The sequence below is a fragment of the Miniopterus natalensis genome, chromosome 3 (assembly GCF_054644295.1).
Source record: "Miniopterus natalensis isolate mMinNat1 chromosome 3, mMinNat1.hap1, whole genome shotgun sequence".
In the NCBI taxonomy this organism is placed as follows: Eukaryota; Metazoa; Chordata; class Mammalia; order Chiroptera; family Miniopteridae; genus Miniopterus; species Miniopterus natalensis.
This window is the reverse complement of record NC_142083.1, coordinates 51930264-51954197: the sequence shown is the minus strand read 5'-3', so window position 1 is coordinate 51954197 and position 23934 is coordinate 51930264. Positions and strand designations below refer to the sequence as shown.

Sequence of the window (23934 nt, the reverse complement as noted above, 5' to 3'; positions counted from 1 at the left end):
AAAACAAGGTCCCTCAAATTGTGTAAACTTCAGATCCCACAAAACTTGGTTCTATCCCTGCCAGAGTAGAAGTGAGAACAGAAGGGAAAGAAGCTAGAGCAATGTTCCTCTAAGAATAGTCCTTAGTCCACCTGCCTCAAAATCACCTGGAAAGCTTGTTAAAATGCAGACCCCCCCCCCCCATGATCCATCTGCAGAGACTCTGATTAAGGTCAGATTGGGGCCCAGGAATGTGCATGTTTAGCAACTTCCCTAGGTGATCTTACTATGAACACTAAAGTGTTTGAATTATTGTTTCAGAATCCTGGCCTAGGCTTACCAATGATCTTCATAATGTACCTTGTGGGTTCTCAGTAGCTTGTTGGTGATCTGACATCCAAAATAAGATACAAGACCAGAATGAAGTGAGAATTTTTTATCCAGTGAAACTTGAGAAGCTTAATTTAAATAGCTTTTGAAGAGTCAGCAAACACTTTTTTTAAAAAGAACAACCTTATGTGGTAAAATTCCAAATTCTCCTGACCTCATATTTAATCAATGGGTCACTTCCAGATGGCATGAAAAACTTCCTGTAGAAGATATTTGATCTTCTGGTCTAGTCATAGCTGGCCTTTCTCCCTGCATTTTTCTTCTAAGTCCAGGCAGAGAAAAGCATCATATGGACATTAGGAAGAAAGAGGATATTATCATAACCGTCAGCAGATTTACCTCCTCATTGAGCACGGTTTCTTCTAAGTGAAGTTGAGTTCACCATGGTGGGTGGGAAGAGACACTCTTGGAGTCTTATGTCAAAATGACCCATGGAATATCAAAGTTGGAACCTTGCGTAAGATACTGTACTGATTTGGGAATGCTGTGAGACTTTAGCCAAACTATATATCCTCTCTATTGCAAGGGGAGTGACAAATTCTGTGACAAAGTAGTGTCATGGTTAAAAATCTGTGGACTCTCAAGTCAGACAGACCTGGAGTAGAATCTTGTTTTGGTGTGACCTTGGGATACGTAGCCTCTGTTCCTCATCTGCAAGATAAGGTGACAGCAAAACCAACCTCATAGGATTGTGGTAATAACTGAATATGACAGTAAACATTAAGCGCTTAGCTCAGCAAAGAGGATTATTGTTACTGGGCTCTTCCTCGAGAGTGGGCTAGAGAATTCCTACTTACCTGACCTGAGCAAAGCTTTGTATTAGTTATCAATGGCTGAGTAGCCAATTGCCTCAAAATAATTGTCTCACAGTGTTTCTGAGGATCAGGAATCCTGAAGCCCCTCAGTTGGGCGGTTCTGGCTCAGGGTCTCCTAGAGTCTGCAGTCAGGTGGGCAGGGAGCTATAGTCGTCTGAGGCTTGATGGAGCCTGGAGGACCAGCTGCCAGTCTCCCTCCGATGGCTACTGGAGAGGCACTGGTTCCTCACCACGTGTGCCTGCGGTAGGACTGCTCACAGCGTGAAAGCTGACTTTCCCACAGCAAGTGCTCCGAGAGCGCAATGTGATCAAGACAGAAGCCACCGTGGCTTTCAGAACTTAATATCACAAGTGACGTATCGTATCTTCTCCGTCTTGCGGTCCCCTCACACACTGTCCGGGGTGATCTACCGTTATGCAGATCCCCCGGTACAGCGCGAGAGGGGCCGCAGGAGGGTGCGAGGACCAGGACGCAGGGATCCCGGGGGCCCTCTCAGCCTGGCTACACTGCCTGTGTATAGTTTTCCTGAGCAATGAATGCCACAGATGCTCTTACTCTTTTTTTCTTTTCTTTTTGCTTTAATTTTAGATTAGAGCCAGGAGGCTTTGAAATGATTATAGTGGTTTATAATCTACCAGCAAATGAAAGGCATCTGAGCGTCCAGATAAATGTCTGAGTGGGGTCTGCTAGCCACTTGAAAAGCATGTGGTTCCGCATGCCTGAGAAATCCACAGCTGACTTCAGTAAAATCTTGACTATTAAATATTCCAGCTCTGCACTTTCGCAAAGTGCAAAGGACAGAAGTTGTCTCTCTCTATTAACAAGTAAGAATGGTTAGCAGATAAGGCACGGTTTACAAATCTGTATTTATGATTGGGGTCTGGCTGAAAAACAGCAAGAATAAACCTTACAATCTGGGAAGTCAAATTCTAGCAGGAAGTTGCTTTGAAATAAGCCCATGCTTCACTCGCTCTCCAACTGATGTCTTTGACGACCGGTTTGGACACATCAATAAAACGTGCTGTCACTTACTATATTTTATTTTCTTGCAGCGTTTCCCACTGTTTGATGGTAACTCTAACAGTGCCTGTTCTTACAGCGGAATCCACATTCTGATTTCGATTTGCCAAGTAGATTGCTTTTGGCTAAATTTCTTGCCCAAGCACAGGCCCTTAAGGTTTGAGAGGTCCCATTAAAAGATCCCTAAAGAAAAATATTCAGCCTTTACTGACTTGAATTTGTAGCTCCAAAATTTAGAAACAAGCGGCTGGTTAACATTATAAACATTTTGAAGCACTTTTCTTCCAGAAATGCAAAGAACAATAGTAAGAAAAGCCCTTTGATGGCTCAGAATTTATTTTATGTACTTATTAATTGGTACACTTTCTCCCCCATTTTAACCAAAGATTCTGTACACTGCAACAGTAAAATAACCAAAGACATGTGTCCACTTTAAAATCTTGATATGGGTTAGGTCTCCCAGTCCTTTCCCATGCTCTCTGGCTAAAGGCTCTTTCAGTCCCCTCAGCCCAGCAGCACTTTGATCTCAGAGGCAGTGCCATTTGTTTGTAAGTGTATGTGGTGCCTTTGATCTAGTACTTAGCTGGGCTTATGTAAAATAGATAGCTTCTTTTATCTAAATAGTGTTTATTGGGACTTTCTTAATGAAGGATGATTTAAATTGCTATCATTTAGAAAGTTATATAAAGTTTCTTAAGCGAGCTCAGGTCCGAATCTAATTCTTTAAGTTCTAAAACCCCAATAGCTCTATTATAGGTTTTGTAAAGCAAATTCTTTTAAAATGAGCTGCTCCTATAGATGTCAGGTACTATTTGCAAAAACTTTGCTTTTTAATGAGGAACTGATTTCCCAAAGAATAATATACATATCCTATACTCAGACAAAAATGGTAATCTCAGAGTGTTTGAACTTAATGTCCAATTATCCCTCTGAAATTCACATATTAATGTATTTCTGTATTACTGGATGATGCATACTAACAGGGTATATTTAAAAGAGACCTTTTAAAAATAGTAAATATATATCTTTAATCCTCCTCTTTAAGAGGGTTTCTTGAGCATTTTATCTGGTGCATTAGTGACTTGTGTTTGAACTTCCTGGCTGTGTTTAGTTGTTCATTCAATAAACTATATTGCAGGTACAGAGACTCAAAGATGACTAAGCCACAGACTCTGCCTTAGGTTGCTCACAGCCTGGGGTCTGGGGCCAGAGCACTTGCAGGCAATTAGGAGACAGTGTGGTGAGTGCCACTCATGGACAGCGATCCTCCCAGCCAGCCTTGGGAGTGATCAGGGAAGGCTTCCTAAAAGAGGTGGTACCCAAGCTCCAGTGAAATACTGCTGACTCAGAGCTCAATGTCCCATAAATTCCCAGCCAAGTCCATAGTGCAAAGCCAGCCTCTCCGCCCAGACACCACCCCCATGCCTCACAGTGTAATATAGGTGCCTACCCTTGGAAGAGATCTAGACCTTGAGTGATTTTGCTTGCTGCCTAAAGCTACCCCAAAGCTTTCTTGCTTGTCATTCAACATGAAAGAGAAAAACCCCAAACTGCTTTTCACATATATTTTAGACCTTTAGCTTAATTCTTTTTTTAAAGGGGATGTTGGAAATCTCTTTGTTGTAAGTTAAAGTAGCTGTTTTTAATTGTTCTGTCTGTTAGTGTCCTGACACATTCTTTCCCCATCGTCCTCGGTGTCACATTCCTACCATTTCATAAGTCTTGTCATTACTCCATCTGCATGCTAACCATGTGTGAGCGCTCGACAGCACGGCCCTGGGAGCAGGCGCTCTGGAAGGTGCTCAAGAAGAATATAAGGGCCCTTCCCAGGCCTGGAGATCGGGGGAGGGGCAGGAAGAAGTAATGTGCTCAAGTACAGGATCATGACAATAGTCACAGCTGTTCTAGGAGGGAGGTCTTAGGGGGTAATCAGAGGGAGCCAGGGCCTGACCTTAGGAGACTCACACTGCATTTGTGGAGAGGGGAGGGGAGGGGAGGGGAGGGGAGGGGAGGGGAGGGGAGGGGAGGGGAGGGGAGGGGAGGGGAGGGGAGCGGAGGGGAGGGGAGGGGAGGGGAGGGGAGGGGAGGGGAGGGGGGGGGAGGGGAGGGGAGAGGAGAGGAGAGGAGAGGAGAGGAGAGGAGAGGAGAGGAGAGGAGAGGAGAGGAGAGGAGAGGAGAGGAGAGGAGAGGAGAGGAGAGGAGAGGAGAGGAGAGGAGAGGAGAGGAGAGGAGAGGAGAGGAGAGGAGAGGAGAGGCTTCTGGATGACACAGTAGTGTGAGTTTGGTGTTCCTCGGTCAGCGCAGGGATGGTCAGTGTTGGGCAGATGAGGAAGAGACAGCCATGTACTGAAAGCAAACTGTAGGGGTTTGGCTTTTTCCCAGGGGTGTTACCAAGCCACTGAGGCTGCAAAACTGCAACATGAAGTGGGACCTCCGGTATTTTCCCTGTTCTTTCCCATCAGTCACCAAGCACTACCGATCCTGAGAATCATGCATTTTAGGTATCAGGAGCCTTCAAAATCAGAGAGGCTACCCTCCCCATTTATCCAGTGAGGAAATAAGCCCCAAAGTTCAGGTATCCCAGGTCTCACAGTCACTGAGTAGCAGAGCCAGGGGTGCGTGGCCACCCTGTTGACCAGGACCTGGGCCTAGGCTCCCCTTCCTGACTTGTTTCCCTCTAGGAGTCTTGGAGTAGGGTCTAGGACCCTGGACAGTTCACAGGAGCCGAGGGAGAGAGGCCATCACACTCTGGGGTCCTCAGCAGGAGTGGGCTCTGGGACAGTGCAGTTCTCATAGGGCTTCATCTCTCTCCTCTGGGCTTTCATGGCCCATGCCAAGCCAGAACAGGAATAAGAGTTGTCGTTGACAAGGCAAAAGACGGAGAGAACAGAAAAGAATCAGGTGAGCAGATTCGAGTGAGCCCTGGGAAAGCCAGGCTGGGAAGGAGAGCAGTATTCCATTTGGGAGAAATGAATTTTTTTAATGAGATACTAATCATAGGCTACATATGGCCCCTAACTTCAGGAAGGCCAAATGGAGCGTGTCCCACCCAAGCCGTGTGGACTGAAACCACGGTGGAAAGGGTGGTCCTGGAGAAAATCAGGGAACTGTTATGAGAAGGAGGGTGGGAGATAAATCCTGGAAAAGCAAAAACAATAGATTTTGGCAGCAACGCCCTTGTCCTAACCTGGAGGTAAAAAGAATAAGACTGGAATGTTCTCATCATGTTACCATGTGTAAGGTAGTCTCACTGCTTTGTCTAGAACAACTAGTTGAGGCCATCCTCAAACCTCACTATTCCACAGGGACTGCTATTATTCCCAGTGACAGAGGGGGGACTTGAGTCACAGACAGGCTAATTTGCCCAAGCTTTTACAACAAGTAAGAGCTGGGATCTGAAGCCAAGCAGCCTGATCCCAGATGATTTTCCAGTTTCCTTTTTTCCTTACATTTTTTTCTCTGAAATAAAGATTTGAGGAAGGCTCTGATAATGAATGTAATCACCTGGCACACAGAAGTAGCCGTTATGACTTCTGTGATTATTTATTAGCAGAGTATGCAAAGCCTCTGGTGCATAGTAGCTATTCACTGACTATGAAATAAGACAAAAAGCATTTGAAGACCAACCAAGACATTTGCATGGAATCTAGGGCTGAAAGAGAATCTGTATTATCTTCAGGGAATTAGCAATGGGTGTGAAAGAGGTACAGACAGTAAATGTATGAATAGAAATGTTTAGAGACTCATTGAGGTAGGGACAAAATGGTGAAATGCTAAATCCTTTAATGACTCCCCTTCTCTTTTCCTCCTCAAGTGCTGCTTAAGTAGAGCTGAGGCCAGACGGGATGCAGCTAAAGTGGCCCTAATCAACTCCCTGTTCAATGAGCTGCCCTCTCGAAGGATCACCAAGGAATTCATTATGGAGAGCGTGCAGGAAGCAGTTGCCTCCACCAGCGTGAGTACCCACGAGGGAAGGGAAGAGCTGGCCGCTGTTAAAGTGCTGAGGCATTTGAATCTTGAGAGATGCTACTGTGAGCACATTCTTTAAGAATTGTGCAGATTTAATTTTTACTCATTAAATCATCAATTTTTAGCAAAAAGAACACTTGGATTGGAAATTACAAAATTGGAGCTGATTCCCTATTCTTCATCTCAGTAATATTCATCAATCTCCCTGGGTCACAATTAATCAAGCTTTAAGTCAAGGTAGACAATTTGATCCACCTTGATTTGTTTATTTGAAAGTTTGCTGTTTGAGAACCATTTTTTTTAGGGCCTGAGACCACATGCAATTGAATACTGCTTTAATCTAGAGATAAACTAGCTCATTTCCCCCTAAATTTAACTAATCTTACAAATTATCTAAAGTGCTTATTAAAAGTGCCTATTCCCCAAACCCCCATGGGGTGCTGCAATCTGTGTTTTTACAGAAATGCTAACTGCTCAGATATGGGAAAAGCTGTATGCCCAATATTTGTTAACTATTGAATTGTCATGCTTAATCAATTACTTCTCTCAGAGGGCTTTGAAAATTTTTGTAATGGATATAACTAAAGCAAAGTGCTTTAAGAGCAAAAAACTTTGTCTTAGAGACGACGCTTTCTCTGCAGTCCAGGAGATGATTTGGCCATGAATTATTTGGAGCTCCTGATCCCCTTTACCATCAAACTATAAGCCATGGAGGAAGCCCTGGATCCCCACTATGGCAGGTGTCTCCTTTATGTCCTCTAAGGGCAAGAACTTGGCATTACCAAAGGGGACTAGTCGGCCCCTGGCTTGTCTTCAGCAGGGGTAAACCCCATCTGAGATTTTCATTCTCTGATTCCCTTAATCAAATTGTAAAGGTTCGGTGGTTCTGGAGAAGCTGTTGATAACGAAGGGCACATTATCACATTAGCAGTGACCTTTTTTCTCCTTTGCTTTCCCTTCGTAAACGCTCTTGTCACCCAGAGGAGAGATAAGGAAGCGCAGAGAGTGGTTGACCTGGCTTGGAGACGTGAGGGGCTCTGCTCCGTATCTGCTGAGGATGAATGGAAGCTTTGTTTTGCTCGTGCAAATGTCAAATGCCTTTGAGGAAGAGAAGTCAGGAGAATGATGCCTGATTTCTATGTGTGGAACTTACTCAGGAGCAGGGAGGGGCCTTCAGTGTAAATGTAATTTATCATATTTTTCATGGAAATTTCTAAGGAAAGAAAATATATAAGATTTGCAGGGCTTCTGGATGGATTTCCTCTGGGATATTTAAAAAGCCAACATAAATATTTCAGCAGCAGTGTGTTAATGTTATTGCATTCAAAGGCTATAAATTTTGCTGCTATCTGATGCTGGCAGTCGCATGTTCAGTCTCACAGAGCCATTGCCCACCTTCTCAGGAACCCAAGACCAGGAGACTTTGAAGGGCAGGCCTCAGAGCTTATGTTAGCTTTTATATTGCCACTCCCCCTAACCAAATTGAAGGCGAATTTCATTTCAACCCATCACCCACCCACCTTGTTTGCTAAAGATTAAGTGATCCGGAAGTGAAAAAATGTAAACCAAGATCCATGTCTCCAGACCGAACACCAGCATATTATGAAAAGCTCCCATTAAGAATCATGGCAGTAAAATATGAATGGTCCATACAACAGGAGCATTCTTTCCCTGTCAGTTATATAATCTTGCCTGGTTATCATTGGAATCAGAGCAAGGTCATCATTTCAAGATCTCAATAACACATGAAGGCAGCCTCAGTGGGCAACCACTCAAACATTAATGCCACCATCGACAGTACTCTGTGCAAGGACACAGGAATTTCTGCTTTGGGATAATTATTCTTTTAATGAGTATATAATCAGTTAACATTCTAATCAAATGCCAGATTCAAATTGATTACAACATGCTCTTTCCTCCGAGTCACGGTGAGATTAAGGATTTTATCCCAAGTCGACTGGAGAATGCACACCTGAAGGGTTAGGACAATAGAAGGATCACTGGGGCCACAGTATTAATTTGTGATCACCCAAAGAAGAGGAGGGAAAGTCCATAATGTTTCCCTTTTCTGCTTCCTTCCCAAGGGCACTTTGGATGATGCAGATGACCCCAGCACCAGCATTGGAGCCTATCACTACATGTTGGAGTCAAATATGGGGAAGACCATGCTGGAATTTCAGGTGCCTGACTTCCTGCCACTTGTTTATTTTGCTACACAATCTAAAAGCCTGAGAGAGAGCGCAGCTCTTATCACTAACATCTCTTATTCCCCAGATCTACTTTTTCATTTGTTTTGGTCATTTTAATTTAACCCTCTTAAAATCCAGCATGGTAGCTCCATCTTGGCCACACCTCAGTAGGCTAAAATAAACTTGCAAACAAGGCACATTGTTTACTTTCTTCAAGGGAAGTAAAAGACTTAAGGCTAAGAAATAGCTAGGGAACACCACCAACTTATGACTCTAACACTTCACCAGCTTTTCAGTACAAAGTTCCCCTTAAACCAAATCAAACAGTTTGAAGTGTTGGTTGTGAACATTTGGTTCTTAATTTTCAGAAGTCATTGATGAAGGAGCCTGCAATGTATATTTAACTATGCCCCCCTCAGTTCTAGCATTTCTATTAAAAAAAAAAAATTGCCATCTCCAATCATTAACTAAATAAAAAAATTTAGTAAGCTGTAACCCTTTTTCATCCACTGCATCTAGCATAATGATTTCCTCAAAGAAGAACCTCATTTTTTATTTTATTTTATTTTATTTTTATTTATTTATTTAAATATGTCTTTATTGATTTCAGAGAGCGGAAGGGAGAGAGAGAGAGAAACATCAATGACGAGTCATTGATCGGCTGCTTCCTGCACACCCCCTACTGGAGATCTAGCCCCCAACCCAGTCATGTGCCCTGACCGGGAATCAAACTGTGATCTCCAGGATCATAGGTCAATGCTTAACCGCTGAGCCATGCCGGCTGAGTGAAGAACCTCATTTTTAAAAATTCCTCCCCTCTCAACCCTCACAAAAGAATTTATTATAGAATGAATGTTGCCTGCCCCAGTACTTACTAGCTCATATATGATTTAGAATCTCTTTTCAGAAAAATCAAGAATTTTTTTTTTCATTTTAAACGAATATTTATTAACTCCATATTAAATGAGAAATGATTAAGTAATGCACTCCCTCTGTCTGTGGACAATTCTCTCCACTGTGTTTACCCTCAGCTGGGTGCATCCTATGGCTCACTAGTCTTTTACAATTATTCAAACTCTTATAATGGAATTGGCTTGTTCAGAAGCTCAGAATCTCCTTAGAAAGTTGTGGTTAGCAGAATAAAGTTCACAGCCAATAGAGAATCTGCCTCATTTTAAGCAAGTGCTGAGATGAACTTGTCACTTTCCGTGGAGGTACTAGGCTCATCTGGTGCTCTAGTCATGGGCTCTTCCAAATAATCACCAGTGACACTCACTGTGGCCTCCTCAGTGGCTTCTTCCACAAAGCTGTGGTGTTAGATTCCACATCAGTAGGCAATTGCAAAGCCTGTGCATCCTCCAAGTAAACACCAGTTGTCAGCTCTACACCACCAGCGAGGTCTAGGGCCATGGTTGACCCCGGGTTAGTGGTTGACTTTCATTCGGTCTGCAACTCTGAGTCACTGAAAATGTCTGTGTCTGAGTCAATGTCAATGTGTGGAGCATCGAGGGGAAAGTCGCAGTCAGGAAGGACCAGGTAGAGAGGACAAGGCCTTCACCGTGGTGTGGGCTGGGAGAGGTGAGGAGCACAGGAGCTAGAGAAGGTAAGGAGGCTGGTGGGAGGCCCTCAGTGCCAAGAATGATTTTTAAATGCAATTGAGTTAGTCTGCCAAAGATGGGGAAGGCAAGAGTTGTTGTTTTTTTGTTTTTTTTTCATTCTTAAAATTTCATCCAAGTACTATGAAAGGCTATAGTTAACCACCTTTCAGTAATACTTTAATTGCCTTGGTATAGGCTGTGTTTCTTGTGTGGTCTATGTCGTAAGGTATTTAAATATGTGAAATAATAATTTCAACCATGCTGGAAATACCTCATAAATTCTCATAGAGGAGGATGGGGGCAGGATGGGTTACAGACAAAGGAAGAGGAAGATGTGAGGATGGGAAAAATCCAAAATCCCTTCCCCCAGCAGGGATGCTGACAACCCAGGAGGAGGGCTCTGAGCACATCCCTTTTCTTTCCACCAGCTCTAGGTTGCCTGCGGGGTCCTGCACATTCCTTGGTGGCCTGGGTTAAATGCATCAGCTTGTTTCTGCCCATAATGGGAATTGACCACAGACCTGGGCTGTTTGCAGCCGACACAGCAGTTCAGTACCCCTGGTGGGTAATAGATGTGTGTTTGTATCCATAGATGACTGTACCATATAAAAACAAGGCTGGTGTCTCCTGACTGCCCGCAGGCTTTCCAGGGGTGCTGTCAAGGAGGCAGCCTCGGAGGAAACCCGATAGGCCTCTGCTTACCTTCACTTCGTGGGAGGGAAGCAGGGATGCCTGTTTTGAGGTAGCCTAGCCTTAGAGAACACTGCCTGGTGTTTGGGGGAGGGATGGTGACAGCACTGGCCACTGGGTCTTGTCAAGGTCAGATTCGAGGCAGACTTTGACTGAACCTGGTTAATATATTTATTCTGCAGCCTAATGCAATCCAAGGACGAGTTGTTTATTTACATCTTTGCTAAATTCTCCAGGTTGCCTTTTAAAACCTCATCCCATAAACAAATTTCCTTTTAAATCCAATCTCTTGGGTGGGGAGATGGTGCCCACCTGTTTTTCAAGTTCTCCATTTACAGTGTTTGTTTTTCTTATTTCTGATGAATCACAGAACCAAGCCAGTCTCCCAGCCGTAGTTCCAGAGAGAAGCAGTGAGCTTTCTCTCCCCACAAAGCAGCCCAAAGGCCAGTGTTCCGGCTGGAAGGCAACGCCAGGAAGCACTGTGAGCACAGAGCCCGGTTGTAGTTGGTTTAAATGGAATGAATGACAGAATGAACCAAGAAAGCTGCAGGCCGAAAGCTACAACTGCAATTTTCCCCGGAGAGAAGGAAAACACAAGGCTTGATTCTCCATTTGATTTTAAATTTACTTTGCTGATCAGGGCTAGTTACATAATTTGTGGGGTCCACTGCAAAATGAAAATATGGGGCCTTTGTTCAAAAACTACTAAGAATTTCAAGACAGTGGAGCATTAAGCCAAGCTTGAGGTCCTGGGTGACCGGCCTTGACCGAGACAGACCCAAGAGAAGGGTCCAGACTAGGGTAAGAAAAGTTAGACATTCACCTCAAGCATGAAATTTATTTTATTTATTTTATTTTTTTAAATATATCTTTATTGATTTCAGAGAGAGGAAAGGAGAGGGAGAGAGAGAGATAGAAACATCAATGATGAGAGAGTCATTGATCAAGCCCGCAACCAGGCATGTGCCCTGACCGGGAATCGAACCCCGATTGCCTGGATCCTAGGTCGACGCTCAACCGCTGAGCCACGCCCGGCCGGGCAAGCATGAAATTTAAAGGAGCGTCAAAAAATTTAGTAATCAAGACGAATAATAGTATAATGCAATATTGTAAAAAGTCAGGATTAACATGCAAAAATTCATGACAAACAAAATATCAAAATTTTAAATAATGATAGAATTTTAAATAAAAGACCCTGAACTTGCATAACTCACCACAAATCTTGCTTCACTCATCTCACCCTAGTCCCAACCCAACAAGCAGGCCAGCTTCTTGTTTAACTGTCAGGGTCCCCAGACTCCTTGGGTTTCTAGATCAGCCCACAGAACAAACAACACAGCGTGAAGACTTCTGTGAGAAGCAGGACAGACAGCTCATTGAACAGACTTCCTGAAGATGACAGGACTTTGACAGGTGGAAAGCAAGACCAGAAGACCAGGCAGCGAGGAATCCTGGTGAAACTAGGGCCAAGTCCTGCAGACGCCCACAGCAGCCCTCGCCTCGCCAGTCCCCGGGATTCCAATGGAATGGATCGATGGGGGCGCACGAAGGTTCCCCGGGGTTGAGCTTAGGGCTCTACGGCTTCAGGAAGATCTGAGGACAGTGAGTGTGGTCTCAGGAGGGGAAATAAAGGAGCAAGACAGGGAGAACGGGGAACTATTTCAGAATACTCTGCATGGCAGCCGAGCCAGTCTCTCCACGGAGAAGGGCAAGGATTCGATGGGAACATAACGGGAGACGGCAGAGAGGCTCCTCTTCCCTGGAGGGTTTCAGGAGCAAGAGCTGAGGAAGAGGCGCTTGTGTTACTTGCAGAGGAAATAAATGCTTGGTGATGAAATAGAAATTTAAGGCAAACCAGAGCGGGCGAGGAGGAGGATCTTCCTCCCACAGGCAAAACCTGTTCGAGGCTCTGTAGGGAAGTTTTTGAGAGATGCAGATTGCCAGGGGCCATGAGAAAGGCTTCTGGTTCTGTTCGCAGCAGAATTGTGGGTTCTGAAGTCTTAGGGGGACTGCTGTAGGGAATGACAGGGGTTCCCCGGAAAGGGGGTCTGTGTATAGACAAGAGCAAGAGCCTGGCAGACCATGGAGGAAGAATACACTGTTGAGCGACAGTTGGCAGAACATGGAGTGAGACCCCTGTTCGCCATAGGCTGTTTCTCAAACGGCGCCACGAGGGGTAAGGACAACGCCGGCAGGGCCGCTGGGAGCCACAGCATACTCTCACCGTATCTTCTGGGCTGTCAGCTTTACATGACTGGGGGTGAGGGGCACAGGTGGAGGCGTGGAGGTGGCATTTCTTTTCTTTTTTAAAAAAATAAACATATACCTGGCCGGGTAGCTCAGCTGGTTAGATCACCGTCCCAATACGTCAAGACTGTGGGCTCCATCCCCAGTCAGGGCACACACAAGAATCAACCAATGGATGCATAAATAAGTGGACAGCAAATCGATGTTTCTCTGTCCCTTCCTCTCTCTCTCTCTCTCTCTCTCTCTCTCAAATTAATAAAAAAATAAACATATACAATAGAATACAACGTTCAAGTAGAGAGTTAAGATAAAACATGAAACGAAATGTCTTATTTGTAAATATTGGCCGTCCTGTAACACCACAGAGGCTGTTCCATATCAGGACGTAAAGAGTGTTCCTATCCGTTTGTATGACTGCGAAGAATTCAGTGAATAGATCTGAAAGTAAGTGAGACGGGCAGCACGATTGACCTTCCTCCGTCACTTGGGTTTCTTTGATGAGGAGCACGGTGGTGAGAGCCAGGTTAGGCAAGACTTGGTTATAGGACAAACCACTCTCGTTTTTCCAAATTAGTTAGTGATGTGACAGAATGAAACCTGGATGGGGCGGGGGGAAGCGGAGGAGAGCAGGCACGAGGGGCAGCTTCTCTGGGCACCGGACCCAGGACCCTGGGCAGACGGTGGGCTCTGTGTTTGGGGCGGGAGTCCTTCAGCTGGTTTCCAGGTCGTATATTAATTAACAGAAACAGATGGTTTTGCTTTTAGTGAGGTCTCTGTGGGCTCTTGGGGATGCTTACTGTGTAGTAGAACATGGACAAAATCCCACACTGGACCCCAAACTGAAAAGAAGAAACACATTACATTCTAATGGCAATTTTCAGCATGAAAATAGTGCTATTGGCTCTTCTGATGACCTCATAGCTTTGAAATTTACCTAATAATTCTAAGATGTCTGAAATCTCAGAATGATTTTGTGTCTCCTGGTTTTCATAATGAAAACTTTTTCATTATGAGGTAAAGACGGTGAAAGTCAGCTTTTTTGAATAAGCAGTAGGACATCTGTCTAAATGTAAGGTTTTCATAACTAGTTTCATGTCCAGAAAGTTCCTTAATTGTATTGTTACTTTCTGATAATTATATGGCTGTGGCTTGTGGTATTCATCCACAATAAATGTGCCTCTGAACAAAAAGAAAAAAAAAGAAATGCAGATAACTTCAGTGGAAGACTGCTAGTCTGAATCACATTAGAGAAAGAAAATCTTCAGTATGTTTATTCCCTTTAGCTTGTCCTTGGTACCCTACAGGAAAAGGGTGATGCCTACAGGAAGGCTTAGTGCTGGGCTCAGCACTGGCCATTGGAAACCGGGTGTATTTTAAGGAATTTTCTTGACTGAATTTATAAATTTAGGAGTGTTTTACAGTCTTTACAGTTTGCCCATTATATGTTTAATATTTGTTTTTGGACTAACTTTTTAAATTTAAAATTTTCTTTAATATGTAATATTATCACATGATTCAAAACTCCAAAGGTGCAAAAGGATGTGGGAGGAAGTTCTCCCTCCGGCTCCTGCCCCCCAGGCATTCCTTTTCTCTCCCTAGGGGCAGCTAATGTTACCCAATCTTGTGTATCTTCTCAGAACTCTTCTAGGCATTTACAAACAAATATTTGCAGAGATCTCCCATTGTTTGTATTAACTAGTAGCGCACAGCATACAGGTTATACACTTCTATTTCACTTTAACAACACATCACAGAGACTCTTTATGTTGGAAGCTAGAGAGCCTCTCACCCTTTCTTCATGACTTTAGTCGTTAGTACAAATGTATTGTAGGGGAGGAAAAATCATTTTCCCTCTACACATCTGAGTTCTCGGCTAAGACTCTTTCAATAAAAGACAGATTAGCAAGAGAAAAACATGTTTATTGATACTTATACCTCATGTATCCATAAGATACTAGGGAAAATGAGTACCTGCTGAGGGGGTGTAGAATTCAGGATTAAATACCATCGTAATAGGGAAAGGGGAAAGCCAAAAGGGGATATAGGCCTCTTAGGGGAAAGTAAATGATTTTTAAGAAAGATAAATGGGCCCTTAGAAGAAATGGGAGAGATGATCGTTTGTGACAAAATTTATCCGGGTGTGGTGTAGGCTTCCAGTTTCCTCTTCTGTGACAAGTCAGTCTTCCCTGGTTGATGAAACTCCCCAGGAGTGGATTTATGACAATACAGTGCCTTTTGGAGGATGTGTCTGTAGACAGATAAGAGGAGTTCAGAGAAAGCCTCTTTCTGCATTTGCTGTTTTTCAAGTGCCTCCAGCTCAAAATAATCAATATACCAAAGTATATTGATTATCCCTTCAATATCACACTTCATTTAACCATTCCTTTAAAAATGAACATTTAAAATATGTCCAGTCTCATTTAATGAACAAAATAAACTGATGAACAAAAGAGATCCAGAGACACCGGAGAATAGAACAGACTGAGGGATCTCAGAGGGAAGGCGGGGGTGGGGGAGTGGGTGGGGAGAGATTAATCGAAGAACTTATATGTTTATATGCATAACCCATGGACATTGGTACAGGGAAGTCCTGGGGGTGAGGTTGATGCGGGGTGGAGGGGATCAATGGGGGAAATAGGGGGACATCTGTAATACTTTCAACAATAAAGATAACTTTTTTAAAAAAAAAGGAAAGTATTTCCAGTCTCAGGCACTTTCAAAAATGATATAATGCCTATGCATTATTCTTAGATGCACTGGCCTATTTAGATAATTGTTAACATTAAAAGATATTTATCAATTACTTAGTCATTTTATTGTGCAAATATGGATATAGCAGGGGAGAGAGGGAAGAATACTCCAGAAGCCTGGGGCTCTAGAGTTTGAAAAGTCTCAAAGTGTTCTGATGATATTCTATTTCCCTGACATAGTCGGGGGTCAGAATTACACCCTGTTCAGCTCTCGCTGAGGCACTTTTTGTCACATTTCTGCTTTGAGGCTAATGACAGGTGTTTGGGATTTTTGTAGGAGCTGATGACCATTTTCCAACTATTACACTGGAATGGAAGCCTAAAAGCCCTTCGTGAAACAAAGTGCTCCCGACAGGTGAGATTTTACCATCCAGAATGGGTTTGTGTTGTATGGACAGGGCAGATGACCAGTGATCTTCCTAGGAGATTTCCTTTATTTGGATCTTTTCCTTGTTGAAATTTGCTACTTTATTTATTGAGTAAGAGGACACATGAACAAATATAAATTATACATATAACAATCCAGTTGAGTCAGGTGCTGACCAAATATGCATACTAAGAACATTAGCTGGGCATAAGACTGATTTACATACTTGTACTGAGTGCCCAAACAAAGGGATCATTAAGACAGGCTTGATTTCTAAGGCAAATTCAGAATACACTCTGTACCTGCCCTGCCTGCTTAGAATGTGTGCCCCCCTCCACTCTCCTGTGCTGAAGGAAACGTGAGAGTGCACTGCCTGGGAACCCCCTCCGTGAGAAGAGGTAAGTTGACTATAGCAGAAGGATTTTTTTCTCACCACCCCCAAAAGTCCCCAGTGGTCAACATAAATGATTATTGAACTGGGCAAGCTAGCATTCAATCACCCCAGTTTTTTGGTTTGGAAGTTTCTTCTTTATTTTTCAGAGATAGAGTCTCACTATTTCTTTGCTACCTTTGAGAAGCACTCTTCCTCCTTTTGTTAAACGCAAAGGCAACCCCCTTCCTATGTATTTAATGGTTTTCACCCACTATCCTCCAAGATTTATCTTTCCTTTACCCAATGTTAGACTTTGAAAGATGGTAGTTTATTTTTGAGAGTTTGCTAACAGGAACTTGTACGAGGAACAAAGCCTCTACTCGTCAGCAAGATGAGGTGGATGTAAGCGTTTCCATGCACTGCAGCCCCAGGAGCTTTTAGTTGTTCTTGCGTAGAAAGTCTGGCTTTCAAAATGTCAAGGATGGAAAAGAAATGAGTAGCTGACAATGGCTTTGGTTATTTTTTCTTTTCCTTTGATTTTATAAAAGGCCTTTGAAATATCCAGGGTTCGTTATAAACACTTTTCCATGATTGTTTTTAATTTGTTAAGGTCATAAATAAATACCATATGTTCCTGAAAATAAAAATAAGCAATGCATCCACTTCACAAGATCTTCTTAAAGTGTCTCCATCAAACCTACACATGTCGTTACAATGTATGAGCAAATTTTTCACATGAAAATTGACAGGTAGTGACAAATTTTTCATTGTTTACAGAAGTAAGAGACCATGTACATGAAGGTACCATTATGATATCAATAATGGAAATGCCTACATTCCATAATATGTTTTAAAAGTCATTTCTGTTGTTTCTGTGAGTGATTTGGGTTGTCATCTTCCTTAAGTGAACAACACATTTTCTAGTGAGGTCAGACCTCTATTTTGTGAACATTATCGAGTCTTCCCCTGTTAGTGTTTTGATTCAACTTGGAGCAACTTTACTTTGCTCTACCAGCTTAGTCCTTCATTTTTTCTAAGAAGTAAGTCATGGGATTTAGCTTCAGTTTGTGAACATCAAAGAGATTTCCTTGTTGGTAAAACCCTCATGGATGTGGGTAGGGGTGGAGGCAGAGGGAAAGAGGCATTGGAGGGCTATGAACACCTGTGCCTTTGTTGCTCTTTACTGACACTCTGGACTTTGTTTCTTGGCCCCCAGGAAGTCATCTCCTACTATTCCCAGTATTCGCTGGATGAAAAGATGCGCAGCCACATGGCCCTGGACTGGATCATGAAGGAGCGGGAGTCACCAGGAATTCTCTCTCAAGAGCTACGAATAGCTCTGAGGGAGCTGGAGGAAGCCAGGAAAGCAGGACAAGAACTACGGTTTTACAAAGAGAAGAAAGAAATCCTGAGTTTAGCCCTGACTCAGATCTACAGTGATCCTGACACTTCCTCACCCAGTGATGATCAGCTAAGCCTCACAGCCCTTTGTGGCTATCACTAGCAAGGCCAGGTTCCAACTACCAGAAGTTGGCAGGGGCTAGACTCTAACAGTAGGAAGCTCATTGAAGGAGGTTGTCAGAGGCTTTAGCACTTATAGCTAATACCTGAAGGTTGTACTAATTCTCCCCACCCATTCCATTCACAGAATCTGAGAGCAGTTAGACCCTTATAGGACCCAACGTCCCACTTGTTGCTGTTTTCTCATCACACTCACAATAGTTCTACCTCAGAATGAAAGGATGGAGACAGGGTGGCTTGAAAAATATTTTCCAGGGCTGGCTCCAACCTAAGGCCTGGTTGACATGTGACTTGCTACATTATATATGTTGTTTCAAAGAATGGGCAGGTAGCATTCCCCAAAAGAACATCAGCTAGGACTGGGGGGAAAGCATGATAACAATTTTCATTAAATAAAAAACATGGATTGGGATTAAATAAAAAATACGGATTTCTTTTAAAAATATTCAAGGGTCAGAATTTCTTCCTGAGCTTTATAAGCTAAGAGAGCTTATGCTCTACTAGCTGTAATCCAACACCCCAGTGGGAACTTTATTTGAACATCTCACTATCAAAGATCTTGAAGTGGTAATGGTATGAAAATGCTAAAAAACTTAATGTGGCTTAAAATGCTATTGTGATAACTTTTTAAAACCCTATTGTGATAATTTTTTAAAACCCACACTCTTCCACATGGGGATAAATATATCACCTACAATAAAATCCTCAAGAATTTCTCAAGAAGAATTCATATCCAATTTTTATGAGTCCTGCAGTCAGTCATGTTCATTTATAACTTGCAAATAAATCACTTGAATTGATTTGTTTTTATTTTTGCCATTACAGTCATATATCTAAAATGGAGAACGTTATTGTCATTTTAAAAGTCGAAACATTTTGAGAAATCATTAGCATTTAGCAATGTTTGCATTTAATTAATTTCTCATGCATTAGAGAGAAGGAATCTTTAGCTGCCTTTATTGTTATTCAAGAGCCTAAGCCACCAGTAGCTCAACCTGTTGTTATTTTTAAGTTCAATCACTGGAATCTTCTTTAAAGAAGGGATAGACATTGCCATCTCTCTTCGAAAAGGGCTTGGGTCAAACAAATGATTAGAAAACCAAAAGCAAATACACTAAATTTTAGATGGTTGGTGGTCACTCGAAGTTAAAAATGGCAGCACTTGTAGGTATTACCATATTTATAACATGAAAAGGATTAACTTGCATTTAGTCCAATAGTTCAAATTAAAGAAAACAATTTTCTCGATTTTAAATAAGTTTCCTTTTACTTCTTGTTTAGACAAATGCAAACTAACTTTCTTGAAAGACTATTATAATTACTTTAAGTTTACAAAAAAAAAAGATACTCCAGCCTTATATCTAAATATGTACAAAAGTATTTGACACTCCTTAAATCCCCATGAAAACTACTGTGTACTGATCATATATTTTGGAATTAGCCATAATAATGAAAAGTTAACTTCACATACTGCATTTCCCACACCAGGGGAAAATTTACCTATCTGTCCTACACTAATGTTTTGAAAAGGTAATACTATATAATATTATCTAAATTTTACTTGAAAATACTGTTTTAATAAAAATCACATTCCTCCCAGTAATGAGGCAAAATGTCACTCACCTAGAATAAAACTTTATTCCCAAAAAGGAATTAGAATTAATATTCGTAAGTTGAATAAATTTTTAGAAACTTTCTATTTAAAGTAATTTTTTTATCAAGTCATTACCCTTTATACCACTTGAGAAAAGCCACAATTTCCCATGTTGAGTGTAATTAAAGGTAGCTCCACCTTTACTGCATTTGCAGCCTTTGACAATGACCACCTCAAGTTGACACCATCTAATTAGGTGTGGGAACAGCTGGGAAAATATCAAATTTACTTTCTGCTCTACAATCAGAAAACTGCACCAACTATCCCTTGGCCACTATCAATTGTTCCTGGCTGGTCACAACTGCCCACTCGTCCTCGAATGGCGTGGAAGCTGCAGCAAAAGAGCCAAAAGCCAGATTCCCCCCCACTGCTGATCCCTCTGATGTTCATTTATAGCAAATCAACGTGAGCTAAAACATGATGGCTGTCCGTACATCACAGGAACATCTATAATCCTGGCCCAGAGGAGAGTAGGGCTGAACACCAAGGCGGAATGTTATTAGTTTTCCTTTTCTGTACCCTGTTCTCAATAGCACACTGTGTTGAAGGGGACTAGAGTGGAGGATTCTCGATTTAAGTATATACAGCTCTGGCTCCTAACTTTCTGTGGTTATAAGCCCTTTGAAAAGCTGATAAAAGCTATGAACCTCTTCCTAGGAAAATAGAACCAAGTGTATACATTTAAAGTTACATAAACAGTTTCCGAGAGTATGGGAACCTCCCCAAATTCCTTGAATTTCTCTGTCCGAGAAGCCCCGGTTGGGAACTCTTAATTTGAACACATGCTTACAGTCTCGTAAACTTTTCAGCAGGAATCCAACCTAGCTCAGACATAGCCCCATGGAGCCTGCTTCTGAGATAAAAGCCATCATCCTTAAATACAAAATCGCACTGGATTTAGACAAGAGATAAGTTTAATTTTCTCAAACAGCTTAAACTAGTCACTAAACTTGTGTGAACGTATCAGAATATAACAGATCTAATAAAGTCGTTGTTCCTCTAGTGATCAGAATTCAGAAGTTCATTTGTTCAAAAGCTATATAGGCCACTGAGAACATTTGCTGTTAAATTCATTCACCTATTTCTAGCAATAGATATTCTTGAAGTATTGTACCTATATCAACTATGAATCTGATCAGCTAGGTCTCAGAAAAGAAAAGGAAAGCATAAAGGTTTAACACTTTTCTTTAGGGAAAGCTTTTAAAGCCTATGAGTATTGTTGCAATTGACTTTATCTCTGAATATTTAAAGAATTCTGAGTTATATCATACCACTCCTTTCTTTCTAGCCAAAGGACAAAAGAAATCATACTAACAATACAGGGTGCCCCCCAAAAATGTATACACACTTTGAATAATTATTAATTCCAAACGGTTAAACCTGAAAAGAAACACCAATTGAGCTCTCAGAAAATGTACCTGTATGCAGTTTGAGGGGACGCCCTATATTGTCATTATCCTGACTATGTTCACAGGTAGCCACTATTCAAAATATTATCTTATATATGGTTGATATTTTTTGTTTTGCCTTGCAGAAATGCAAATAGCAAGATTTCTTCTATGGTGTCCATCATGTTAAAGAGGTAATAGTAAGATTGTTTTTAGCCAGGGCTCCAGGCAAACAAAAGTCGTTTTCCCTACCACAACAGTTCTTGACTTCACCTGAACACTGGAAATATTCAAGGAGCTTTAAAAAATCCTAAATGTCCAAACCATACCCAAACCAATGAAATCAGACTCTCTGGAAGGGGGGCCCAGGCATCAGTATTTTTTAAAGTTCCCCAGGTAGTTCTAATGTACAATAACCACTGCTCTACCCAGGAAGTTCTGGCTCAGAGGTCAATGGCCTAACTAGTGGGACCTATTACTCACTTAGCCTTGGCCCAAATTCAAATGTTGAGCTCTTCTGAGCCAGGGAAGAGTAAATCCTTTAGCTTGGGCAAGAGACTCTCCCAGAGCCCAGAACTAACACAGGGCAAGTGTACACACACACACAGACACACACACCTTATTTTTGCAAGAGAACCAGATTCTTCCCCAGGGTCCAGGCTTTCCTTCTCAAATATGATACATGAACTAACTGCACCAGAATCAGGGTACTTGTTTAAAAATACAAGTTCCTGGGCACATACCCCTGCTGACCAAATTCCAGGAGAGGGTCTGGATTATTTACCACCTCACCAGGTGTTTCTGATCATATTTAAATTTGAGCTCTTTTGGCCTAAAGCTACCTAACACATTCTTTACTAGCCAGCACAGCCCTGGCCCTTCCGACATAACTAGCCTCTTGGGGGAGGGGGACGCAGAAAGGAGTAAGGGAAAGAGGGAAAGGTTGCCTCTCTACCCCTCCTGGAAGTTAGAAAGAAGCAGAAGGGGCAGAGATATGGCTGCCTTTTCTCTCCCAAAAGAGTGGCTCCCCCTCCTTTATCACTTTGGCCCCAATATTTGGAATTACTTTTAATCCCTTTACAGGAAACCATGAAAATCTCTCTCAGCTCATGGTTAAAGTCACTTCTTTAAACCTGATTAAACCCTGTTAGCCTGTCTTCCTGGGAACAAAGTAGAATGTGGGAAAGGCCAGCGGAAGCTTCCTGCTGAGAGCTGTTGATTCTCTAGTGATTATTGGCTCCCAAGTGAAAGTCCCAAATATCTATTTATAAGCAGTTCCCAAATTTAGCAGCAATTATGTTCCACAAGTCCATTTGTAAGTCAGTTAGTTCTTCAACCCTGAGGATGCATTTTTCTATAGGAGCAAGGTCATAAATGGTAGCAAATTTCCCAGACTAGCCTATTTAAGCAATAGGGTAAGTAAAGTATTGCTCTGTGGGACCTAATGCAGGTCCAGGTTGTGACGGGGCAGAGGAGGATAGAACACGGGGCAGCTGTGGGCCTGGGGCACAGTATTGAAAGGCTGTCCTGGGGGCCTATTTCTCAGTCTCAAACTTGTTCTCCAGATAGTCCCTTTATTTTCTGTTTGCCCCCCACAGACTAGCTTGCCAGTGCCCCACCTGCTGCTACCGCTTGTTGCTTCTTCTGATCATGGTTTCTTTTACTTTCTGGCTTACTGAAGAAGAGATGACATTTTTTATGCCTTATTACAAATCTTTAAAAATTTCAAGAGTTGGTATCACTGGAAATAGGAACATTCCTGTGACGTAAAAATGACAGCTACTAAGCTCTCTCCAGAGTCTGTTTCCACCAGGGCCTATGGGAAAAGACACGGGCACACGGAGCAGGCTCATCGGCAAGCTGGCCGGGGAACCCTTCCCACTCACCCACACCCCTGTTTTCCTGCTTCTTTGGTGCTCTCATTTGGCTCCACGTGACATAATCCATCCTGATCACAGCTGTCCCGTAGCTTGCCAGTTCTGAATAATCTGGCCCAAAAATCACAAACTGGACTGATCAGTCTGTCCCTCTCAGGAATGTGACTGAGCAACATGGAAGGAATTTTCCAGTCGAAGTTGGGAGCTGAACTTGGAAGAGCCATGATCATGAAGGCTGTGTCTGCAGGGGCTGAAGTGATGGGGAAGTAGGAACCGTGAGTGAGCAGGGTGGTAGAGAGAGAAGCGAATGGGTACAGATAGCAGATGCAGAGGTGAGCAGAGATGCAAGCAGCAGGGGAGGGCATGAGGCCCATAAGTGGATGAAGAGAGCTGCTGGCCCAAGAGCCCTGCAATAAATTCACTTATTTTTACCTGAGTGGATCACACATCTTGCAACCAAAGAAATCTCACTTTACTCATTTCAGAGAAAAATCACATTAGATTATTCAGGACTTTTCATCCTATAAGAATAGAGCAAAAATACTGACATAAGGAGGAATCTCAAACGATAGAAATGCTGCTAAGAAAATTAGATTGAGAACTGGTGAGAGAGTTAACTTTTTCCGGCCTCACTGCCCCTCCCACTCCAATGTAAGGTCTCGCCCCAGTCAGGAGTCCTTCCCCAAGCTGAAATAATTGTATGCTATGTGCTAACCATCTCGCGAAACATCCTGTCCTTGCTCTCTTACATAGAAATTTCTGTGTTCTCATGTTGCATAGGAGCTATGACCACAGAGGGAAAATAGAAGTCTATTTTTAAAAACCCAGAATTCATAACCTTAAATAATTTTTGTCTTAAAAATTTTGTCACCTTGGGGAACTAACAACCATTCTCTGACAACACTGAGGAGTGCTGTCTTAGCCAAAGACATCCCTGCCACTAGCTCCTCCTTGGGAATGGCCCCTGATTCTATGTGAACAAAGAAAGAAAAGCAGTGGGCTGAGCTCACCCTGCCATCCTGAACTGACTAGTTTATTTCAGCAGTGCGACTCTTAGGCCTGATACTTAGCCCATGCTCAATGAATGTTTCTCGAGTAGAAATTTG

The 23934-nt window shown here is 42.6% G+C and overlaps 1 protein-coding gene across 2 annotated transcripts in view; it reads left to right on the top strand.

The window, feature by feature from the left end:
- LIX1 (limb and CNS expressed 1) overlaps window positions 1-20567 on the top strand; it is a 47714-nt gene extending 27147 nt beyond the window's left edge. For both annotated transcript variants that reach the window (XM_016216173.2, XM_016216174.2), the window contains exons 3-6: window positions 6020-6160; window positions 8259-8354; window positions 15926-16003; window positions 17605-20567. In XM_016216173.2, the coding sequence (XP_016071659.2) occupies window positions 6020-6160; window positions 8259-8354; window positions 15926-16003; window positions 17605-17892 (603 nt within the window). In that variant the 3' untranslated portion in view covers window positions 17893-20567. The remainder of the gene's footprint in view (window positions 1-6019; window positions 6161-8258; window positions 8355-15925; window positions 16004-17604) is intronic.
- Window positions 20568-23934: the final 3367 nt, after the last annotated feature.